The sequence below is a fragment of the Tamandua tetradactyla genome, chromosome 16, assembly GCF_023851605.1.
Source record: "Tamandua tetradactyla isolate mTamTet1 chromosome 16, mTamTet1.pri, whole genome shotgun sequence".
Lineage (NCBI taxonomy): Eukaryota > Metazoa > Chordata > Mammalia > Pilosa > Myrmecophagidae > Tamandua > Tamandua tetradactyla.
This window is the reverse complement of record NC_135342.1, coordinates 60,601,467-60,620,823: the sequence shown is the minus strand read 5'-3', so window position 1 is coordinate 60,620,823 and position 19,357 is coordinate 60,601,467. Positions and strand designations below refer to the sequence as shown.

The 19,357-nt window shown below is 59.6% G+C and overlaps 2 protein-coding genes and 1 long non-coding RNA gene across 5 annotated transcripts; 2 read left to right on the top strand and 1 right to left on the bottom strand.

The window, feature by feature from the left end:
* The first annotated feature begins 1,341 nt into the window (after positions 1–1,341).
* RRAD (RRAD, Ras related glycolysis inhibitor and calcium channel regulator) lies at positions 1,342–5,291 on the top strand. Of its 2 annotated transcripts, XM_077132665.1 has the most exons (5): positions 1,342–1,453; positions 1,672–2,056; positions 2,689–2,762; positions 2,934–3,138; positions 3,960–5,290. In XM_077132665.1, the coding sequence occupies exons 2-5, from the start codon at positions 1,687–1,689 to the stop codon at positions 4,235–4,237; spliced, it is 927 nt and encodes a 308-aa protein (XP_076988780.1). In that variant the 5' UTR covers positions 1,342–1,453; positions 1,672–1,686; the 3' UTR covers positions 4,238–5,290. The 2 variants fall into 2 exon arrangements, with proteins under 2 accessions (XP_076988780.1, XP_076988781.1); XM_077132666.1 differs by lacking the exon at positions 1,342–1,453 and having other exon boundaries at positions 1,511–2,056; positions 3,960–5,291.
* Positions 4,953–7,695, bottom strand: LOC143659568 (uncharacterized). 2 transcript variants are annotated; one of them, XR_013163612.1, is made up of 3 exons: positions 7,388–7,695; positions 5,431–5,685; positions 4,953–5,253 (listed from the first exon to the last, which is right to left on the bottom strand). It is a non-coding gene; the product is annotated as an uncharacterized LOC143659568 (long non-coding RNA). The 2 variants fall into 2 exon arrangements; XR_013163613.1 differs by having other exon boundaries at positions 5,152–5,266.
* On the top strand, positions 7,547–16,437 carry CDH16 (cadherin 16). The gene is made up of 18 exons (XM_077132667.1): positions 7,547–7,721; positions 8,166–8,223; positions 8,479–8,562; positions 8,926–9,081; positions 9,152–9,290; positions 9,636–9,794; positions 10,590–10,786; positions 11,360–11,482; positions 11,665–11,815; positions 12,086–12,313; positions 12,407–12,483; positions 12,565–12,753; positions 12,856–13,097; positions 13,689–13,822; positions 14,488–14,730; positions 14,895–15,002; positions 15,248–15,364; positions 16,108–16,437. Exons 1-18 carry the CDS (start codon positions 7,567–7,569, stop codon positions 16,203–16,205), a joined length of 2,658 nt encoding a protein of 885 aa, XP_076988782.1. The 5' UTR covers positions 7,547–7,566; the 3' UTR covers positions 16,206–16,437.
* The last annotated feature ends 2,920 nt before the right edge of the window (positions 16,438–19,357 follow it).

The window sequence follows — 19,357 nt, the reverse complement described above, 5'->3', positions numbered from 1 at the left end:
ACAATCAAACTACAGAGTCTGAGAGCAGGGTCCTATCGCAAAGCATCTCCCCTGCCTGACCCCAATCTTCACCCACCCAAGATGAGTCATGATGGGTCATGATGCCCAATTTACAGCAGGGCAACCTGAGGCAGGGACAGAAGCAAGATGTAGTAGGCTGGAGGCAGAGCCAGGACATCCTCTCCCCCCTGTGCCCCCGGCCCCTACCCTAGGTCTGAGAGAGGGTGAACTCTGGGCAGCGGTAGCTAAGACCCCCATTCCCCTTGGCCATACTCTGCCATCAGGCCCTTCCTAGGTAGGAGTCTGAATCTCTAGGCTCTGGGATGTGCCCTGAGCAGGAGGCTCAGATGGGCTAGAGGGAAAGAGGAAAGATTTAAAAGTGGCCACAGCCAGCCCTATCCATTTCTGCTGGCATCGATTCCCATCGGCCTGGATTTCCCCAGTTCTGGGCAACCTCCAGGCCAGGAGCAGAATGACCAGGGGCAGAGCCAGAGTCAGGTATTTTTAGTGGAGTTGCTGGCAGCTGCTTGGAGGGTGCTGGGGGGGAGGGTAGTTGCGGACTGAGTTCATCCTTTCCCTTCTCTGGACCCCGTGTCCCCTCCCCAGGATTCAAGCACTTCTACCTATAATACTCTGTCTGCTTCCTTTGTGCTCACCCAGGACTTAAGGGGTGGCACAAACCCTCACTCTGAACGGCAGGCTCATTAGAGAGGACTGCTGCTGAGGCCAGGGGGGTGAGAAGGACTAGTTGGTGTTAAGGTTAGAAGCCCATAGTTAGGATCTGTAAATTCTAGCTTGTGTCTAGGCCAGTGGGGAGTGGGTGTCACAGGATAGAGTAGGGTGAAATCTCTCCAGCCAGAGATTGGGCTACAAACAGGGACTGGGGGGGAGAAGTAGGGTAAATTCACTCGTAAGGAACCAGACCCAATACTTCCCCAGAGGCAAGCTGTGGCACTTGGTTGGTCTGGCAGCCCCACCACCAAGGGGCGCTTCCACCCCTTCCAATCCCCCTCAACTTGATGACAACCCACCCCTACCCCGCGAGGTTCACACACTCCCCATCCCTTCCCCCCTCCTCCCGCCCCTCAGACAGCTGCTCCCTGCCGCCCGGGTATTCCAAGACAGCTTTAACGCAACCCACCTCTGGCGGCCGGGGCGGGGTCTCGGTGGGTCCGGAGGCCTGGGAGGAGCATGGGGATTCCCCTGGGGTGGGGGTGGACACGTCAGCCCGGGTCTGTCCCCGCATCCATGCGGACCAGGGCGGGGGCGGGCGCCTGGGCGGGCGCGGGGGCGGGGGGAGGCTTAAATAGATGGCGCTGGAGCCGCGACCCAGAGCGGGCTGAGAAAGCGGCGGCGGCGGCAGCGGCGAGGGTCGGAGTGACCAAGCCCAAGTCTGCGAGCAAGCTGTGTCCGAGCCCGGGTCCGGGTCCTGACCGCTTCCGTGTGCTAGTGGGTGAGTGTCGTGGCGGAGCGGGGTGGGGTGGCCGCACCGTCTGGGCTGCGGATGGACGGGTAGGGGCGCAGGGACCTTAGGGCTAGGAGGGGACTGTGGCAGGTGCCGGCCACTGAGCATCTTGTCTGATTCGGGATTGCGCAGACGGGTCCCGGGTCGGGTCTCCCACCCCAGCTGCACCGCGGCTCACGCGGCCATCCCTGTCCCCGGTCCCCCAGCTAGTGTCGGACGCGATGACTCTGAATGGCGGCGGCAGTGGAGCGGGCGGGAGCCGCGGCGGAGGCCGAGAGCGCGAGCGCCGTCGGGGCAGCACACCCTGGGGCCCCGCGCCCCCGATGCACCGCCGGAGCATGCCGGTGGACGAGCGCGACCTGCAGGCCGCCCTGGCTCCCGGCGCCCTGACGGCAGTGGCGGCCGGGACCGGGACAGAGGGTCCCAGGCTGGCCTGGCCTGAGGGCTCCTCCGACTCGCTTAGCACCGGGGGCAGCGACTCAGAGGAGAGCGTCTACAAGGTGCTGCTGCTGGGGGCACCTGGCGTGGGCAAGAGCGCCCTGGCGCGCATCTTCGGTGGTGTAGAAGACGGACCTGAGGCAGAGGCCGCAGGTGAAGGGACGGTTAAGCAAGGCAAACCCCAGGGTCAGGGCTGGGAGCACGGGGCAGGCAAAAATGGGCAAATGCTGTGGGATTCTGCCCTACCCACCACTTCACAGCTGCGGAACTAAGAAGGTACTCCCAGCCCTGAATAGGGGAACATCAAGAATTGCTCTGCATGATGGGAGGGGGCACAGGGACAGGACAGCCAGAGGGCGTGCCTAGGAGAGAGCCTTAGGTGGCCAAGACCCCCAGGGCGTGACAGTCGATATTCTAACTCTGGTCACTGTGGTCAGAGTCGCTCCAGGGCCCAGGCAGCAGGTGGGTGGGGAGAACCTGACTGGCAGCTAAGGCCATTGCTAGCTTCGGAGTATCTAGATGGAGGTATCTAGATGAGTGGGGTATCTGGGCCTGGGGTGGCAGCTCAGGCCATTGCTAGCTTGGTGATGGTGGGGGTCTCTCTCTACCCCCATCCCTGTCACTTCTGTCTGCCTGCCCTGGGGACTCTGCAGGACCAGGAAGAACGTGGCAGCCATCTGCAAGTGGGGGCCCTGGGGAGGAGCTGGGGGTGTGGCAGAACAGGGAATCTGGTGCTGGGGGCTTTTGGCAGCCAGCAGGTAACGTACTACCGGTCTCCTGCCTAGGATACACATACGATCGCTCTATCACAGTGGACGGAGAAGAGGCCTCCCTCATAGTCTATGATATTTGGGAGCAGGTAGGATGCAGGCTGAGGCCTAGGGCAGGGGTGGGAGAGGTGGGCTGGGGTAGGGGGCAACATGGAGTGATGGGCTGGTGGCCAGAGCCTGGGGACAGCTGAGCAGACCTGTGCGTGTGTGTGTGTGTGTGTGTGTGTGTGTGTGTGTGTGTGTGTGTGTGTATTCTCCAGGATGGGGACCGCTGGATGCCCGGCCACTTCATGGCCATGGGGGATGCATATATCATCGTATACTCAGTGACGGATAAAGGCAGCTTTGAAAAGGCCTCAGAGCTGCGGGTCCAGTTGCGGCGGGCACGGCAGGCAGACGACGTGCCCATCATCCTTGTGGGCAACAAGAGTGACCTGGTGCGCTCTCGTGAGGTCTCCGTGGATGGTGAGCAGGGAGTAGGGCATGGGTTGGAAGGTTAAAGAAAGGAGATCCCAACTGGGTTGTGGTCCTTCCAGCTTTGGCTCAGGCCGAGTCTCTGGGGATCATCAGCGGCTAAAAATGTTCAGAAAGAAAGCTCAGAGTGGGGGTGAGGGAGCTGCTGCCTGAGAGGCCTGGGGAAAGGACCAATTGCAATAGGGGAGCAGGCTGCTGGGTGCTGAGCTAGGGCACTTCAGAGCCCTCCTCTCCTGTATCTTTTGGTCCTTTGCCTAACAGGTGAGGGGACCAGGTCAGGAATGCAGAGATTGGGATTACAGCCTGGACATGTCTTGGGGTTTGCTTATCCCTGGGGATAGCCCTTGCCTCTCGGGCTCAGCGTCCTCCTCATGTGCCCTAGAACCCAGCCCACTCAGAGGAACCCAGCAGTGACATGGTGACATTGCCCCCATTGCACTGGGTCATAATGTCAAATCGTAAAACGAGCACCAAGCAGTCCAACGAAGTTCTTATTTTCCTGTGTTGACTGCTGTAGCACTTCTGTTTAAAAACCAGACATCAAATTATTTTGAGCAGTGAATCTCCTTTTGCGGGCTCCTGGGCTCCCTAAACACAGGCCCTTCACCTGCTGAGTGACACAGCTGTGCTCAGGAGCCCCACCACAGGAGCTGGGTGTCTCCGTGTTCCTGGGGAGGACCCTGGGGTTCCCCTTTCCCTGGCCCACAGATCCCTGAGTGACAGCAGCTGTGGGTGGCTGGGGGTCAAGCAGTCCCTCACCCACACACCCTTTGTTCACCCGCGCTTGCCTGTCCTCCCCCCACCCACGCTAGAGGGCCGTGCCTGCGCTGTGGTCTTTGACTGCAAATTCATTGAGACATCGGCGGCGCTGCACCACAACGTCCAGGCGCTGTTCGAGGGCATCGTGCGCCAGATCCGCCTGCGCAGGGACAGCAAAGAGACGAATGCCCGGCGGCAGGCCGGCACCCGGCGGCGGGAGAGCCTCGGCAAGAAGGCCAAGCGCTTCCTGGGCCGCATCGTGGCCCGCAACAGCCGCAAGATGGCCTTTCGCGCCAAGTCCAAATCCTGCCATGACCTCTCGGTCCTCTAGGCCCCACAGGCACTCCCTGCAGGGGGCAGACAGATGGGCGGGTCGGTGGGCCGGCCCAGCCAACCGCCCTCGGTGCCTCGGCCCGACCAGCCTCTGGACCCTTTGGAGTTGCCAGCACTCCCACCTCACGGACGTGGACAGACAGACAGTGCTGTCCAGGGAAGCGGTGTCCAGTGGCCACGGAGGGCCAGGCCCCGCAGAGATGTGCATGCAGGCCCATGCGCATCCCAAGGCAGAAGCCAGAGCCCAGCCCAAGGGCCAGGCCTGTGCTTGGGGAGAAGACCTGACCTCCCACCTCCCTCCACACCCTGGAGGGAGGGAGGCTGTTCAGCGTGGTGGCTATTTGTTTACATGCAGGTTTTTGTAATAAAGATTATTTCTTGATAGGTCAGTGTTGTTGACTACTTGTTTCTTCTTATCTGGTGGCAGCAGGAGCAGGAAAGCTCCCGAAGTTGAGGGACGGGGACTTGCCGAGTCACCCCAGTGTGTGGCTTTGACTGTCCTAAGGGTTAGGCCAGGCTTAGGCAGCTGGGGAAGAGGGAGCAGATGTGGGGCCCGGCCTGCTGGGGGTTGATGCATCAGGAGGAGATACAAACTCTTCTCAGCCCCTATTATCTGGATCTTCCCCTGGCATGGCTCAGATGATCCAGTTCAAGTCACCCCACTGCATCTAAGGGAAACTGAGTCTGCATGAGCGGTTATGCCCTGTCTCAGATTTTACAGCCAGATAAGAACCCTGGTTTTGACTCCAGACTGTTGTCTCTGTGCTGCGCCATCCTGAGGGTCTGTGGAAGATTCCAGAGACTCCCCAGCTAGGAAAGGAGACCAGCTGCTTTTCCCAGGGTGGGGATGAGGGAGGCGCACTCAGGCAGACTTGATTCTGAAGCCCCCCACCCTTTCTACCTGGCTGGGACTGGGCTTCTGAAGGGGCCCTCGCTGTTCTTTTCCAAAATACCTCATGCTCAACATTGGCTAATTTGGTTCTGGCGGGAGCAGCTCCCTGGAGTCTGCCTGGCCTGGAATAAGAGACTTTGCATTTGTGTAAGAATACATGCACGTGCATAACTGGAGCATGCCTACTCCCCCATTCCCACCCCACCACCCCTGTCCCGCCATCCCCCCCACCCTCATCCCAGGCCCGGCCCCCCTCCCCAGCCCTTCTTGGCAAAGGGTGCCTATTAAGAGTTACTTACACAGTTTCAAGAACAAGCAAGACTATTGGGCAATGGCAGTTGGGGAACTGAAGTCTAAGGTCACATGGGCAGGAAATGACTGAGGGGGTGCTGCTGTCCAGATCGGCCCATTTCCAAAGCCTGGAGGCAGCTCTGGATGAGGTGCGGACTGCATTTGAGAAGGTGCTGGGCCAGGGTCCTCACGTCCTTTCAATAGTGGAACTTATTCACAAACCTCTGCGAGTGCCCACAACCTGGGCAGAACCCTGAGTGCAACTGAGATGGGAGGGGGCAGGAGGGCGGCCCCTCAGTGTGTGCAAGTGGGGTCCCTCTGAGACTAACCGCCTCCCACCCCCACCGAGGGCATTGTTTAATGTTTCAAAGCTGTTGCTGCTCCCTGGGAACAATCCGCACCCCAGCACACCCTGGGGCATGTGGAGGGCGTGGTTTTCTCCCAGGAGGTGATAATCTGAGTCCTCAAGATGAACCCAGGGCTTCCTGGCTCTGCCATTTTTACTGCTGTGTGTCTCTGGGCATACTTATCCTCTCTGCACCCCAGCATGCGACATAGGGGTGATGACCCCTTCAGATGATGGGAGCAGGTGGAGTAATGAGTTATGTGCTCAGAGCAGTGCCTGCTGCATAGTAGGAGCTCATCACGTGAGATTCCTCAGCATCCCCACCCCCACCATTCCTGGCTGGGCTGCCTGAGTGACTCTGAGGCAGGCATTCAGCCTGTGGTAGACAAAGCTGGGAGCAGCTAAGGGCCCAGGCCAGATTCCCGCCTGAGAGAGATTAGCCAGATACGCAGTTGGAAGGACTCAGGAAGACCACAGAAAGCTCAGAGGATAGGGACAGACAGGAGGCCCTTCTTACCCTTGTCCCTCCCCTCTGGCTTCTCCTGGCTCCACTTGGCTGTCCCCACTGGGGGGAAGGGCCCCTGGTCAGCCCTGAAACTCCCTCAAGGTCACCTGGACTGGCTCAAACTTCTCTTTCCTTCTTAGAGGCATGATCACCAGTCCTGTTGGCGACCAGGAGTGCGGGTGATCATAGGCTGCTGTCCACCCAACTGGTCCCACTGTGGGATGGCCTGGAGCCCCAAATGCCCAGTTCAGGTCGAACTGCTCATGCATCTTCCTTGAGCAACCTCCAGCTGCTCCTTATCCTGTATCCTCAAGCCAGCAGGCACCACCAGGGCAGAGTGAGGGCCAGTTGTTTGCTGGATCCCTGAGTCCTGCCCTGGGTGGGCTTCCAGTCTGACGGAGGACACAAGACATATTCTCTGTGCATTAATAGAAGTAGGATGTGGCATGGAGGTGGGGAGCAGATCCCAGAGGAGGCCCCTGAGCCAGCCTGGGAGCACAATGAAGGTTTCCTGGAGAAGAGAATATTTGAACTAAGCACAAAAGCGTGAGCAGGTGTTCATCAGACAGATGAAGGGCTGGGAAGAACACTCCAGGCAAAAGGAACAGAGTGTGCAAAGGTGTAGCTACAGACACTGGCACATGGGGGAGAAGTGGGGCTGGGCCTGGAGCTGCAGAAAAAGAAGAGTGCAAACCCAGAGGGTCAAAGAGTACCCAGTTGGCTATGTAAGGGTAAGGCCCAGGCTGATGATCTCTCTGCTTCCTGGAGCTGGCAGTCACGGATGCTGAGCAGCCCCCAGCTTTCCAAAGTCAATGAGTAACTTGGGGGGCTGGGTGGGGCCGGCCTCCTGCTGTGGGCCCAGTGGCGTTTTCCACTCCTGAGCAAGCGTGACCGGACCGCCTACCTGCTCAAGTGTCCGCCCTGCCCTACCCCACCGGGCCCGGCCTGGCCAGTGCTCCCTGGAGAAGGAGCCCTCTTGCCTGGCAGCTGAACCCAGGGAGCCAGCCTTAGATACCAGTGGGTAGGGGCCGGGCACAGAGGGGTGGGCAGGGCTGGGGCTGGGGGTGGGGTGGGGAAAGTGTAATGGGCAGGGAGCAACAGCTGTGTGACATACCTCGTCATCCTGTCATGCCAGGACAGAACTCCCAGGGATCCATGTTGGAGGGTAAGGCTCCTGCTTTGGGAGTGCCCTGTGTCTGGAGGGTGGCAGTGGGGGCTCAGACAGGTCTGCAGTGCTCTGTTCCAGGAGGAATCCTCCTGTGATCGAGTCCCCTGTGACCTTGGCCAGGCCTCATGCCTCTCAGGCCCTGCAGGGGGCAACTGCAGGAAGTGACCTTCAGAGTCAGTGAGGTCTTTCCAACTTCAAGTTTTCATGACTTCCAGGGCTGCTGGGAAATTTCCAGCTTTGGATCTAGATGCTGGGAGGCTATGGCAAGGAGGAGACAAAGGTCTGGAGGTGAAATTTCCACGGAGCTCCTTCTGGGGGCTGGGCCTGGGTGGGCTTGGCCGAGGACCCAGATGCTACCTTGCAGGCTCTGAGGTCACTGGTCCTTCAAAGGGGAGAGGAGATCCCTCTGGCTGTGTATATGGGATGGATTGAGGCAGGAGATAAAGTGGGGGTGTTGGGAGATAGCATCTAAATGGGAGGGATGGGGAGCACGTCTGAGAGCTGCTGGGGCAGATTAGAAGGGCAGGAGGCAGGAGGAGGCAGGAGGAGGCCTGGCTGCCTAGCTGGAGATGACTAAAGGGGAGGAGGATGGGGGAAAAGTTGTACACCCTGGGGCCTGGAGCTGAGTGAGGGTGGGGGTGGGGTGGGGTGCCTCCTAGGAGGAGACAGTGGGGGCACCCGACCCCTACCCATCAGGGTTGGATTCTTACCCCATGTCCCTCAGGCCCATCCCGACAATGGTCTCTGCCTGGCTGTGGCTGCTCTGCCTCTCCATCCCCCAGGTGAGCCGGGCCCCATCCCCCCTCTTTTAGGTCTTGGCCTTGGGGGTTGACATCCTTGCCCCCTAACCCACCTGGAATGTAATTGGGGTATAATTGGGGTGGGGATGGTCAGAGCTGGCTATGGGCCTGTTTGAGGGATTAGGAGGTCAAAGGCCAGAGGTGGATGGGTTGAGGTGTGGCCAAGCCCAGGGTGGGGGCAGAAATCTCCAGGCAGGGAGATGGAGCCTTGGAGACAAGGCAGGAATCCTTCCATAGGTTCTCTCCAAGGCCCAGTCCACAGAATTGTATGTGGAAGTCCCAGAAAACTATGGTGGAAATTTCCCTTTATATCTGATCAAGGTGAGCCTAAGAGCTGAGTAGGCTATCCTTCCCCAACCCCTCCCTAGTCCTGCTTCCTCTACCTCCAGCACACTTACCTCCTTCTTCCTCTGACTAGTAAGATTTTAATCCCAGAAGAAAGTAGAGCTTTAAAGCTAAAGAATGAAATTAGGGGTAGTTTTTCAAGATTTAGAAAGAAGGATGGGGGGCACTGGGGAGCATCAGGTACAAGGGAAGCAGCTCTGGCTTTGGACCCCAGCTGTGCGTGATATCAGACAAGTGACAACCCTCTCATGACAACCTACATGCAAAATGAGGCTACTGGGTGGAGGGAATATCCTCCAGCCTCGCCCCCCTTCCTTCACCCCTGTTGCCTCTCACCAGTTGCCAGTGCCCCGTGAGGAGGTGAAGAGCCAGATTGTGCTGTTGGGGGAATCAGATGTGGTGGCTGAGGGCCCCTTTGCTGTGGATCCAGAGTCTGGCTTCCTACTGGTGACCAGGGCCCTGGACCGAGAGGAACAGGCTGAGTATCGGTTGCAGGTATGGCTGGGCCAGGTATACAGGAGGGCAGCAAAGACAGGGCTGGGCACTGACTACCCTTCCCTGGCAGGTGGCCCTGGAGACTGAGGATAGACATGTCCTGTGGGGCCCGCAGCTTGTGGTCGTGCACGTGAAGGATGAGAATGACCAGGTGCCCCGTTTCTCTCAGGCCATCTACAGAGCTCAGCTGAGCCGGGGTACCAGGCCTGGTAAGTGACCAGGGCAGGCTGTTCACAGCAAGGTCATGTGAGTTTTGATGGGAAGCAGAGAGATGGCCTGAGAGCCGTCATGGGGACAGAGCAGCTGGGCTCCAAGATGCCCCTTCTATGTCTGTCCCATCCTGCACATGTCCACTCTACTGAGAGTCCTCAGATGAGTTCCTCCCACTCTCGGCCTCAGTTTTCTCATCTGTGACCTGCACTGAAAAACCTCAGCTCACCTCCACAGTTCTGAAATAGTGATCGTTCTAGAAGGAGGAACCAGGGAGCCAAGGGGGAGCCAAGGGGAATGTGCCCACCCCCTTTCCTTATGGTTCACCCTCCCCCATATACTAGGAATCCCCTTCCTCTTCCTTGAGGCTTCAGATGGGGACGAGTCCGACACCGCCAACTCGGATCTTCGATTCCACATCCTGAGCCAGGCCCCAGCCCAGCCTTCCCCGGACCTGTTCCAACTGGAACCCCAGCTGGGAGCACTGGCTCTCAGCCCTGAAGGTGAGCCTGAACTGGGTCTGATGGGGAGGAAAGGTCAGGGGAAGCTGGAGAAGGTAGTGTCTGTGCTGTAAAGGAAGTATGGGTTGTTGCTTAAGAGCTGAAGGTGGAGGAAAGGGCATTAGAGTTGTAGAGAACAGCAAGGGAAAAGGCTTGGAGGCATTTTCCCTTTGCATGCCCTTTCCCTAATGCATGAAGAATTAAGAAATGATGTGAGGTAAGTGCTTCAGCTCTACACTTTGGAGAGCATGGCCTGAGGGAGGAGGATAGAGAGGTCTGATGGGTTGCAGCCTACAATGTTTCTGGGAAAAACTTGGGTCTGATGGCAGAAAAGACCACATCTTGGGAGTTCAGTCAAAAGGTTGGGGCTGGGAGCAGGAATAAAAGCCAGTCATGTGTCCACAAAACCACCCATGCAGTCTATCTGTCCAACTAGCCATCTAAGCCCTCACCCAAACCCCTCTCCATTCACCTAGGAGTGGATCAAACATAATTTCATCCAACTGGTAATCTACCCATCTACCCATCCATTCATTCACCACTACCACCCATCCTGGACCACCCACTCAGTCCTTCAACTCTTCATTGTGTAGATGGATAAGGAAGTAGCCTTTGCAAACTGGCAAGTCCTGATTGGAATGCTCACAGTGGTGCTAAACATCCTTCCTCTCATCTGTTGGCCAAGAGAATATCCTGAACACCTGCCTGACCTTGTGTTTGGTACCGTGCTGAGAAGAATGCCCTCCTTGGCCACTAATCCCTGGCCCCCTGCTCAACTGACCACTCTCCCCCTCTTAGGGAGCTCCAGCCTGGACCATGCTCTGGAGGAGCCCTACAAGCTGTTGGTACAGGTCAAGGACATGGGTGACCAGACCTCAGGCCACCAGGCCACAGCCACCATAGATATCTCTGTAGTAGAGAACACATGGGTGCCTCTAGAGCCCATTCACCTGGCAGAGAATCTCAAAGTCCCATACCCACATCACATCGCTCAGGTGAGTAGATGGCTGTCAGCAGCTGAAGCAGCCCCAAGGACGGTGCAGCTGGGCCTGAGTCTTGTAGTGACCTGAGGGGTGGGTCTGGAGCCCAGCATGACCCACCCTGCCCCTTCCCCAACCATGCCCCTTCCTCCACTATTTCCATCAGTTTCCCCCATGGAGTGGAGCATTCAAGGCCCTGGGACCAGGCCCACAGCCTCTCAGCTGCTGTCATCTGGCAGGTGTGGCCCAGTGCTTTGACCTCCCCAACACTCTTCTTAGGGAGAACAGCTGCCACCTCTTGTTGCCTCAGGGATTGTCACCCAGGCCAGGAATGTCTCAGGCCTCTTCTAGGAATGCCCTGGGGTCAGGCCCAGCAGAAAATAAAATAACCTGGTCATTCAGGCACTTTGGGCAGGGGCCAGGCTTCGACCAGTTTAGGGCCACAATGGAATTGCTACAAGAGACCACCTGGGGTCTCACGGTGGTCAGAGTCCAGGCTTCCCACCCAAGAATCAGTTGGGGCTCAAGGGCTGACACAGCTGCTCCTGCCCCTGGGCCTGGGCTGCCCTCATTCTGTATCCCTTCCAGGTACACTGGAGTGGGGGGGATGTGCACTATCACCTGGAAAGCCAGCCCCCTGGACCCTTTGATGTGGACACAGAGGGACAACTCTATGTGACCAGGGAGCTGGACCGGGAAGCCCAGGCTGAGGTGAGGTGAGGGGAAGTCAGGGGGGAAGGCTGGGGGATGCTTGGTCCTTGTTGGGTTGGCTTCTGGGGGTCCGACATCCCTCACAGATGCTGAGGCAGTAGAAGAGAGCCTGGAGCAGCTGGATTGGCTGCCGGGAGGATCCCAGCCCCAAGGCCCTGAAGCCCGCCCACTGCCCATTGCAGTACCTGCTCCAGGTGCGGGCTCAGAATACCCGCGGCCAGGACTACGCGGAGCCTCTGGCGCTGCATGTGGTGGTGATGGATGAGAATGACAACGCGCCTGTTTGTCCCCCGCGCGGGCCCCCGGTCAGCATCCCGGAGCTCAGCCCTCCAGGTGGGCTATGGGCCTCGTCAGGGACGGGATGAGGGGGTGGAGTCCCTATAGACCATGCCATCTCGCTCTCCTCTGGAGCAGAGGCCCCGTCTCAGGCACGCATTTCCATGCCCCACACCCAACCCAACACACACACACACACACACACACACACACACACACATACACACGAGCTCAGGTTCTGCCCGGCAGTAAAGAGGGATGAGTGAGGGTTGGGGCCTGCAGGCTGGCCGTGCGTTGCCCTGGTGAGCGGGCAGGGCTGTCTTCCAGGCACTGAGGTCACTAGACTGTCTGTGGAGGACGCGGATGCCCCTGGCTCCCCCAATGCCCACGTGGTGTATCGGCTGCTGAGTCCCGGGCCTGAGGCAGTGGCAGAGGGGAGAGCCTTCGAGCTGGACCCCGCCTCTGGCAGCGTGACCGTGGGGGCCGCCCCTCTCCTAGCCGGTCAGAGCATCCTGCTCCAGGTGCTGGCTGTTGACCTAGCGGGAGCAGAGGGCGGTAAGTCCCCAGCAGGTGACCTGGGCCCCCTGCCACCCCCCTGCCTCCTCCGTTCCCCTCCCGGCCCCCCTCACATGCCCTCCCCTGCCTCAGGCCTCAGCAGCACCTGTGACATCAGGGTCAGGGTCACCGACATCAACAACCACGCCCCCGAGTTCCCCACTTCCCAGGTAAGCAGGTGCGGAGGAGCCCTGGGGGAGGGCGGTGATGGGGGAGGGGGCAGATCTCATGGCCTCTCCCCCTGTCTCCAGATAGGGCCCGTCAGCCTTCGTGAGGACGCCGAGCCCGGGACCCTGGTGGCCACACTCACGGCCACGGACGCCGACCTGGAGCCCGCTTTCCGCCTCATGGACTTTGTCATTAAGGAGGGGGAGGCGGGGGGCACCTTCGGCCTGGACTGGGAGCCGGACGGGGGTCGCGTTCAACTGCGACTCCGCAAGGTGAGGGGCCGGGGGGCGGGGGCGGGGCGCACGCGTGCACGCAGGCGCGCACACGTGTGCCGGGCCCGGGCCCCGCCGTGACCCTGACCCCGCCACCTCCAGCACCTCAGCTATGAGGCGGCTCCGAGTCACAAGGTGGTGGTGGTGGTGCGGAGCGTGGGCCAGCTGGTGGGGCCGGGGCCCGGGCCGGGAGCCACGGCCACAGTGACTGTGCTGGTGGAGAGGCGGACCCCGCCCCCCGAGCTGGCCCAGGAGCGCTACGAGGCCAGTGTCCCGCTCAGCGCCCCAGCGGGCTCCTTCCTGCTGACCGTCCGACCGTCAGACCCCGGGAGCAGCCCCCTCAGGTGAGCCCCTTAAGTGGGCTGGACCTCCCTGCTCCCCAGGGATGGCCCCAGGGCCTCCCATGATCTAAGGCCTGGAATATTCCCCATACAATGGCTAATGCCAAGGAAGCTTCTCCTGGTGGGATCAGGGCCAATGGCTGGGTGGGGCCTGGAGGGGAAAGCTCAGCATACCCCTCCCCAGGCTGTCCCAGACCAAGCTCCCTGGGACCCCTACCCAGCCTTCAGCACTGACGAGGTTGTTCCAGGCTCTGCCCTTACCCTTTTGGGGTGCCCTAGGACCAGGGAAGTTGAGTCAGACCCTTAGGCTCTGGGAGACCCTCCCCCTCCCCCACCATCAAATCCTTTGGTTCAAGTTCTTTTCTGTCCTGGTGCGAGGCATTTTGTCTGCCCCACAGACAACCCTGTCCCTTCTGTCCTCTCGTCTTCTGTCCTGATTCACAGTCACCCCTTCAGTCCCCGAGGCTGCCACCCCTGAGTCACAGACAGAGAATAGGACTTGGGCGGGTCACAGGGCCCTGGGGCTCTCTGGACAAGGCTCTAACGTGTGGTCCAAGTGCCTCTCTCTCCCCCTCGCCCCTCCCTGGCTCCCAGATTCTCCCTGGCCAATGACTCAGAGGGCTGGCTCTGCATCGGGGAGGTCTCCGGGGAGGTGCACACAGCCCGGCCCCTGCAAGGTGCCCAGCCGGGGGACACGTACACAGTGTTCGTGGAGGCCCAGGACGCAGGTATGGCCTCAGACAGATAGACCAGTGGGCAGGGCTGAGCCTCCTCCCAGGGCCCTTGCAGGTATCCAGCCAGCCCCAGGCTGGGCCCAGTGTCCCTCTCTGAGAACTGATTGACAGGCCTGCTTCTGCCTGACCTCTCAGACTACCCTCCTAGCTTGGCATTCGTGGCCTCCGCCATCCCTGCCCCTTAACCCCTCTGAGGGCCTCTCAGGGTATCAGCAGGGGGCAGCAGGTACAGGGCTGGGGAGGTAGAAGGACGGCCGGGTGCTGCATCTGGGTCAGGCATGCTGGGAGATGGGCCTGGTTGGCACTGAGACCAGGTGGGGGACTCTGGGCACTGCTCTTGACAAGGAAGAGCTGGCCTGGGGGTAGGTATATCAGAGAGGCAGGTTTCAGCTGTGCCCCAGCTGGGCTGTCCCATCGGAGGGCCCTGGCATCAGCAGCACGGGTGGTGGGAGGGTGGTGAGGGCAGGCTTGGCAACCGGAAGACACAAATGGGTCTGGCAGCTGTTTGCACAGTGGGGGGCAGGGGCGGGGCCAAGCACATGGTGAGGGTGAGACTGGGATGGAAAGGAGGTAGTTTGGGGGAAGATAGGCTGTGGGGGCGGGTTCCAGCCTGGGACTTGGGGGTGGGGGGGGGCAGCTATGTTTTGCTTCCCCTGCAGATGAGCCGAGCCTGGGCACCTCTGCAACTCTCGTGCTCCACTTCCTGGAGGCCCTGCCTACCCCGGCCCTGGCTCTGACCCCGGTGCCTGCCCGACACCTTTGCACACCCCGCCAGGACCAAGGCGTGGTTGTCAGGGGCCCCAGTGAGGACACCGACCTGGCCGCTGGGCACAGTCTCTACAGCTTTGCCCTTGGCCCCGACCCCACCGTGCAGCGGGATTGGCGCCTCCAGGCTCTCAATGGTGTGTGTTGGGGGGAGGGGAGGAGGCTGCAGCCAAGGTGGGAGCTGCTACCACATGGGAGTGAGATGCCCTTCCGCCTTAGGGGTAGGGCTGGGCCTGGGGGGACCGTCCCCTGAGGGCCCAGCTGGGTAAGTGACCCTGCTCACCACCTGCCCTCCTAACAGGTTCCCATGCCTACCTCACCCTGGCCCTGCACTGGGTGGAGCCACGGGAACATGTGATCCCGGTTGTGGTCAGCCACAATACCCAGAGGTGGCAGCAACTGGTCCGAGGTGAGACCGCAGGTTCTCAGTGAACCCCTAGGATGTGGGGTGCCCATGGGTGCAGGCTCGCATGGGCAGCATAAGTTTGTGCACCCTGTGCATTTGTGGCTGGGCCCACAGGGCAGCAGGCTATCTTTGCAAACACACGGGCACATGTGTGCCCAGAAACTCACATGCCAGGCAACTGGGCTGGGCTGGGGACTCTGAGCCGCTGGGAAGAGCCCCCAACCCTTGCCTTCCTCCCCTGCCCCCAGTGCATGTGTGTCGGTGCACCGTGGAGGGGCAGTGCCTGCGCAAGGTGGGCCGCCTGAAGGGCATGCCCACGCAGCTGTCGGCGGTGGGCATCCTCGTGGGCACGCTGGCGGCCATAGGTAATGGCGGCTGGGCTCCTGTGCCCGGGTGGGGTGGGGGAAGGGCGGCCAGCACCACAGCGTCTGGATAAAAGGTGCCCCTGCCCCATGGTGTGCCCCAAGGCTGGAGAAGGGTCTCCCCCATCCTCCCAGTCACCGTGTCACTATGTCGTGGCCCCTGTTATCAAAGGCAGCAGTGGCAGCATTGATAGCACCGTTTCTTATCACTTTAGGGTACGTTTTCTGTGTGTCAGGCCATACCCAGCATTCCCTGTGGACTGTAGATCCCCATTTTCCAGAGGACAGTGAAACTCCAGGAGGTTAAGAGACTTGTCCAAGGCTGCACAGCCAGGGCGAGACAGGGCCCAGCCAGGTCTTGCTAGCCTGATTCCTCCCATCCAACACATCTTCTCTACACTCTTTATTTGTTTAGCCTCCCTAATTGGGTGGGTGGTTTTCTCTGCTGCCTCTAGCACAGTATTACAGGGTGCCTTCCTCTCAGAGATCCAGGGCAACCACTCACTGGCTCAGATGAGCCCACCTGATGTGTCCTCCAGAGAAGGGGTCTTAGGAGACTGGGGTGTATGGGGGCAGCCTCAAGGGGGTGGGGGTCTGGTAGGCCGAGCAATCGCATGGACCAGCATCCTGCCCAGCCCCCCTTGGGAATGCTGTCTAGGAAACTCACCTCTTACCAGGGAGTCCCTGGCGATGGACAAGTCTCGTGGCTCTTTCTGAGGCTGACCCACTCCTGTCGGGCCTCCTAGGCTTCTTCCTCATCCTCATCTTCACCCACTTGACCCTGGTGAAGAAGAAGGACCCGGACCAACGAGTGGGCAGCACGGCCCAGAGGGCGGTGGTATGAGCGCTCCAGGCAGTCTGAGCTGGGAGCTTTGCCTGTGGCTCCATCTGAACCCACTGGGAGGGGACCTGACACCCCAGATCCAGCCAGCCTGGAAGCCCCTCCGCCTGCCCCGGGCCAGAGGCAAGGTCACCAGACGTGTCTGCAGAGCCTGGACACTGGCTTTAAGGGCTGCCCCTAGGAGTGCTCCGAATGGTGGCACGTTGGTCTGCTAATAAAGCCTCAGAGTGCTGGGTACTGGCCCCCGGGACTGCTGTATCCGTGTCTGAGTGTCCATGTGCATGTGTGCACATGTGTGTGTGTGAGTGTGCACACACCTGCCCATTCATGCCTTCCCTACCTCCTGCTATGTAGATAAAGTCTGGGGCCTTGAGGGACAAGCCTGGGATCCCCTGTGGGGAAGGAAACTTCGGGGCCAGGGTCAGGTGGGTCATTTCTGTGGGTACCCAGAGCCCACCAGCCCCAACCCTGGACAGTTTAACCCTATCCAGGCAATAGTGGAGGAGGGGCATCCTCGAGAGGGTCAATTGCTCTGTCTTTTTTGACATCATCTTCGGCATGGGAGAGCACAGCCTTGTGAGTCCATGTCCTATGCTCACGCATGAGGACATTTGTGTCCCTATTCAGTCATCTGCATGCAGGGATGGGCAGGAATCTTGAGGGGCCCATGGGACTGGAACAGGAGAGGCGAGGCAGGGCCTAAGTGCCTTGGGTTACACAAGGGCTGGCGAGCATATGGAGCAGTGGGGATGGGAGCACTTCAGAAAGTCAGAGAAAGGGAAGTCATTCTGATGAACACCTCTAGGGTGGGACAGGAGCCCCCATGGCCTGCCCTGGAGCTGGCCCAAGATTGGGCCATGGCCTTGGTGCCCTGCTCAGCTCTGAACACATCTCTGGGCAGAGGACCAACCCCTGACCCTTGACTGACCCCAGCTGCGTTCTGATCCCCTGCACCCCCATCTCAAGGGTCTCTGGGGAGTCAGGGTAGGACTTCCTATCCCAGGCACCCTGAACTGATGATGGTGAATCACGGGGAAGGAGAAAAACAACCTCTGTGGGGCCCAGGCCCTATTTTTAGGAGATAATCTCTCCACTCCTGGCAGATTCTGTGGGGTGGGGGCCAACCCCAGCCAAGAGAGACAGGACGGGTGTTCTGGTTGGCCTAGGTCTGGGAGACTTAGGCAGGGTTCCCAACCCAGGGAGGGCTCTCAGGCTGGCCCCCACCTTCCTAGGCCCAGACACCCCCATGGGGCTTCCCTGCCCCTCTCCCAGGATTCTCTAGGCCTCAGAGTTTGTCCAGATTCAAAGCTCTTTGAAAGCAGCATCTCATCAAATCCTCCCATCAGCCTGTGAGGGTGGGATTATCGGACCCATTTTCCAGTGGAGAATCCTGAAGGTCAGGGAGGCTAAGGGCTGCAGCTGGGAGGCTTGGAAGCAGGGCACAGGGTGGGACCATCTGATCAAGGTCTCTACTGTCTATCCAGAAGTGTCCACAGCCTCCTGCTGGCCTATGCTCCCATGAGGTCCCCTAGACAGCTAAGAGACCACCCAGCCAGCTCCATAAAGCTGAGAAAATGAATCGCACACAGGTGGAGGCATCCCTCCTCACACCCCCACCCCCAGCCAGTGAGATGCAGCATCTGAGCTGGAATCCTGGGTCCTTCCTCTGGATGGATGGATAGGTAGATGGGTGGGGGAAGGAGGGGTGGATGGGTGGGAGGGTTGGAGAGCAGGGGGGTGAAGGTGATCCACAAAAGAAAGGGTGGATGACAGGATACCAAGGCAAATGAGGGTGTCTGCCCAAGAGTGAGCTTCTTCCTTGGGCCTCCAGGCCCCCGGCCAGTCCTTGATTGTGTCAATGCTAGATGGGGCTGACGACAGGCCCATTGTTCAGGGCCATGGGTTCGGTTACCTCAATCTGCAGACATCAGCCTCTGCTGCAACCCTCAGCCCCATTCTATAGGGCAAGGTGAGGGTCAGAGAGGAGGCATGGCTTGTCTGGGGTCGAGGGAGTGAAATACGGAGCTGGCACCTGTGTCTGGGCTTGGTGGTGGGTCAGAGAGTGCCTGTGGGGATTCATGCTAGCGAGGCAGGCCTCACACTGCAGGCAGGGCCAGGCCATGCTGGGACAGGGTGGGGGTAACGCGGTGGCTCAGTGCGGGTAGAAGAGCATGCAATCCATGCTCTGTCTGTGTGTTCCCAGGCAAGTTGCTTCACCTCTCTGAGCCCCGGTTTGCTTGTCGATAAAATGAGCTTCACTTCATGGGATTGGTGAGAGGATTACGTGTGAGCATTTCTGTGAAATGAGGTTAGCATGGCAAGAGCTCAATAAATGTGGCTTTCTCCCGTCTACGGATTGTGGGGCTCTGACCACTGACGCCCACAGACGACGCTCACACAGGGGCCCCCAAGGCCCCATAAGATCTAGGCTTCGGGGAGGGGGGTTGGAGAGGGGTCCCAGGCTTCAGGATGACCTTCTAGCCTAGTCTCCTTCCAGTTCCAAGGCTCTTTGTTTCTGTGCTGTCGAGGGGCCTCCCAGGGCTTAGACAGGTCTAAGGCTGGAGGGGGTCAGCGTGGGCCTCAGTGGGGGGCTCGTGCTCCCCCTCTCCCAGGGCCCTTGCAGAGGTGCAGGGGCCAGATCAAAGGGACCCAGCAGTGAGGATCGGGAGGCAGGCTTGGAAAGAATGTAAACATAGGGATATTTTTAAACTTTTTCCAGCCCCAGCGATTAGGGCTTTTGCAGAGAAAGGTCCAGAGGTCAGCCTGACCCCCACCCTGAAAGAAAAAAACAGCCTTGAAACCTCAGAAATCCCCACCCACTCAACCCCACTCACCCCCCCCCAGAACAGCGTGTTTTTAATGAGAGGGCCTCAGAGATGTAGGAGAACCCAGTAGATTGCATGGATGCAGGGGAGTGGATCCACCAGTCAGGGCCAGTGTTCCCGAGCTTGGGAGAGCCCCTGGCCAGCCGCTCACACCATCAGGCATCTGCGTGTGTGTGCACATGTGTGCGTGCAAGTCTGTGTGACTGTATGTTAACGACTGGGGCATGGCTGTGTCAGAATGTGTGTGAGCGTGTGAAGAGCTCACTCCAGCCCATCCCTTCCTCCCCTTTCCCAGCCTCCTGGATCCCCTCCCACTGGGGCCCCTTGGGT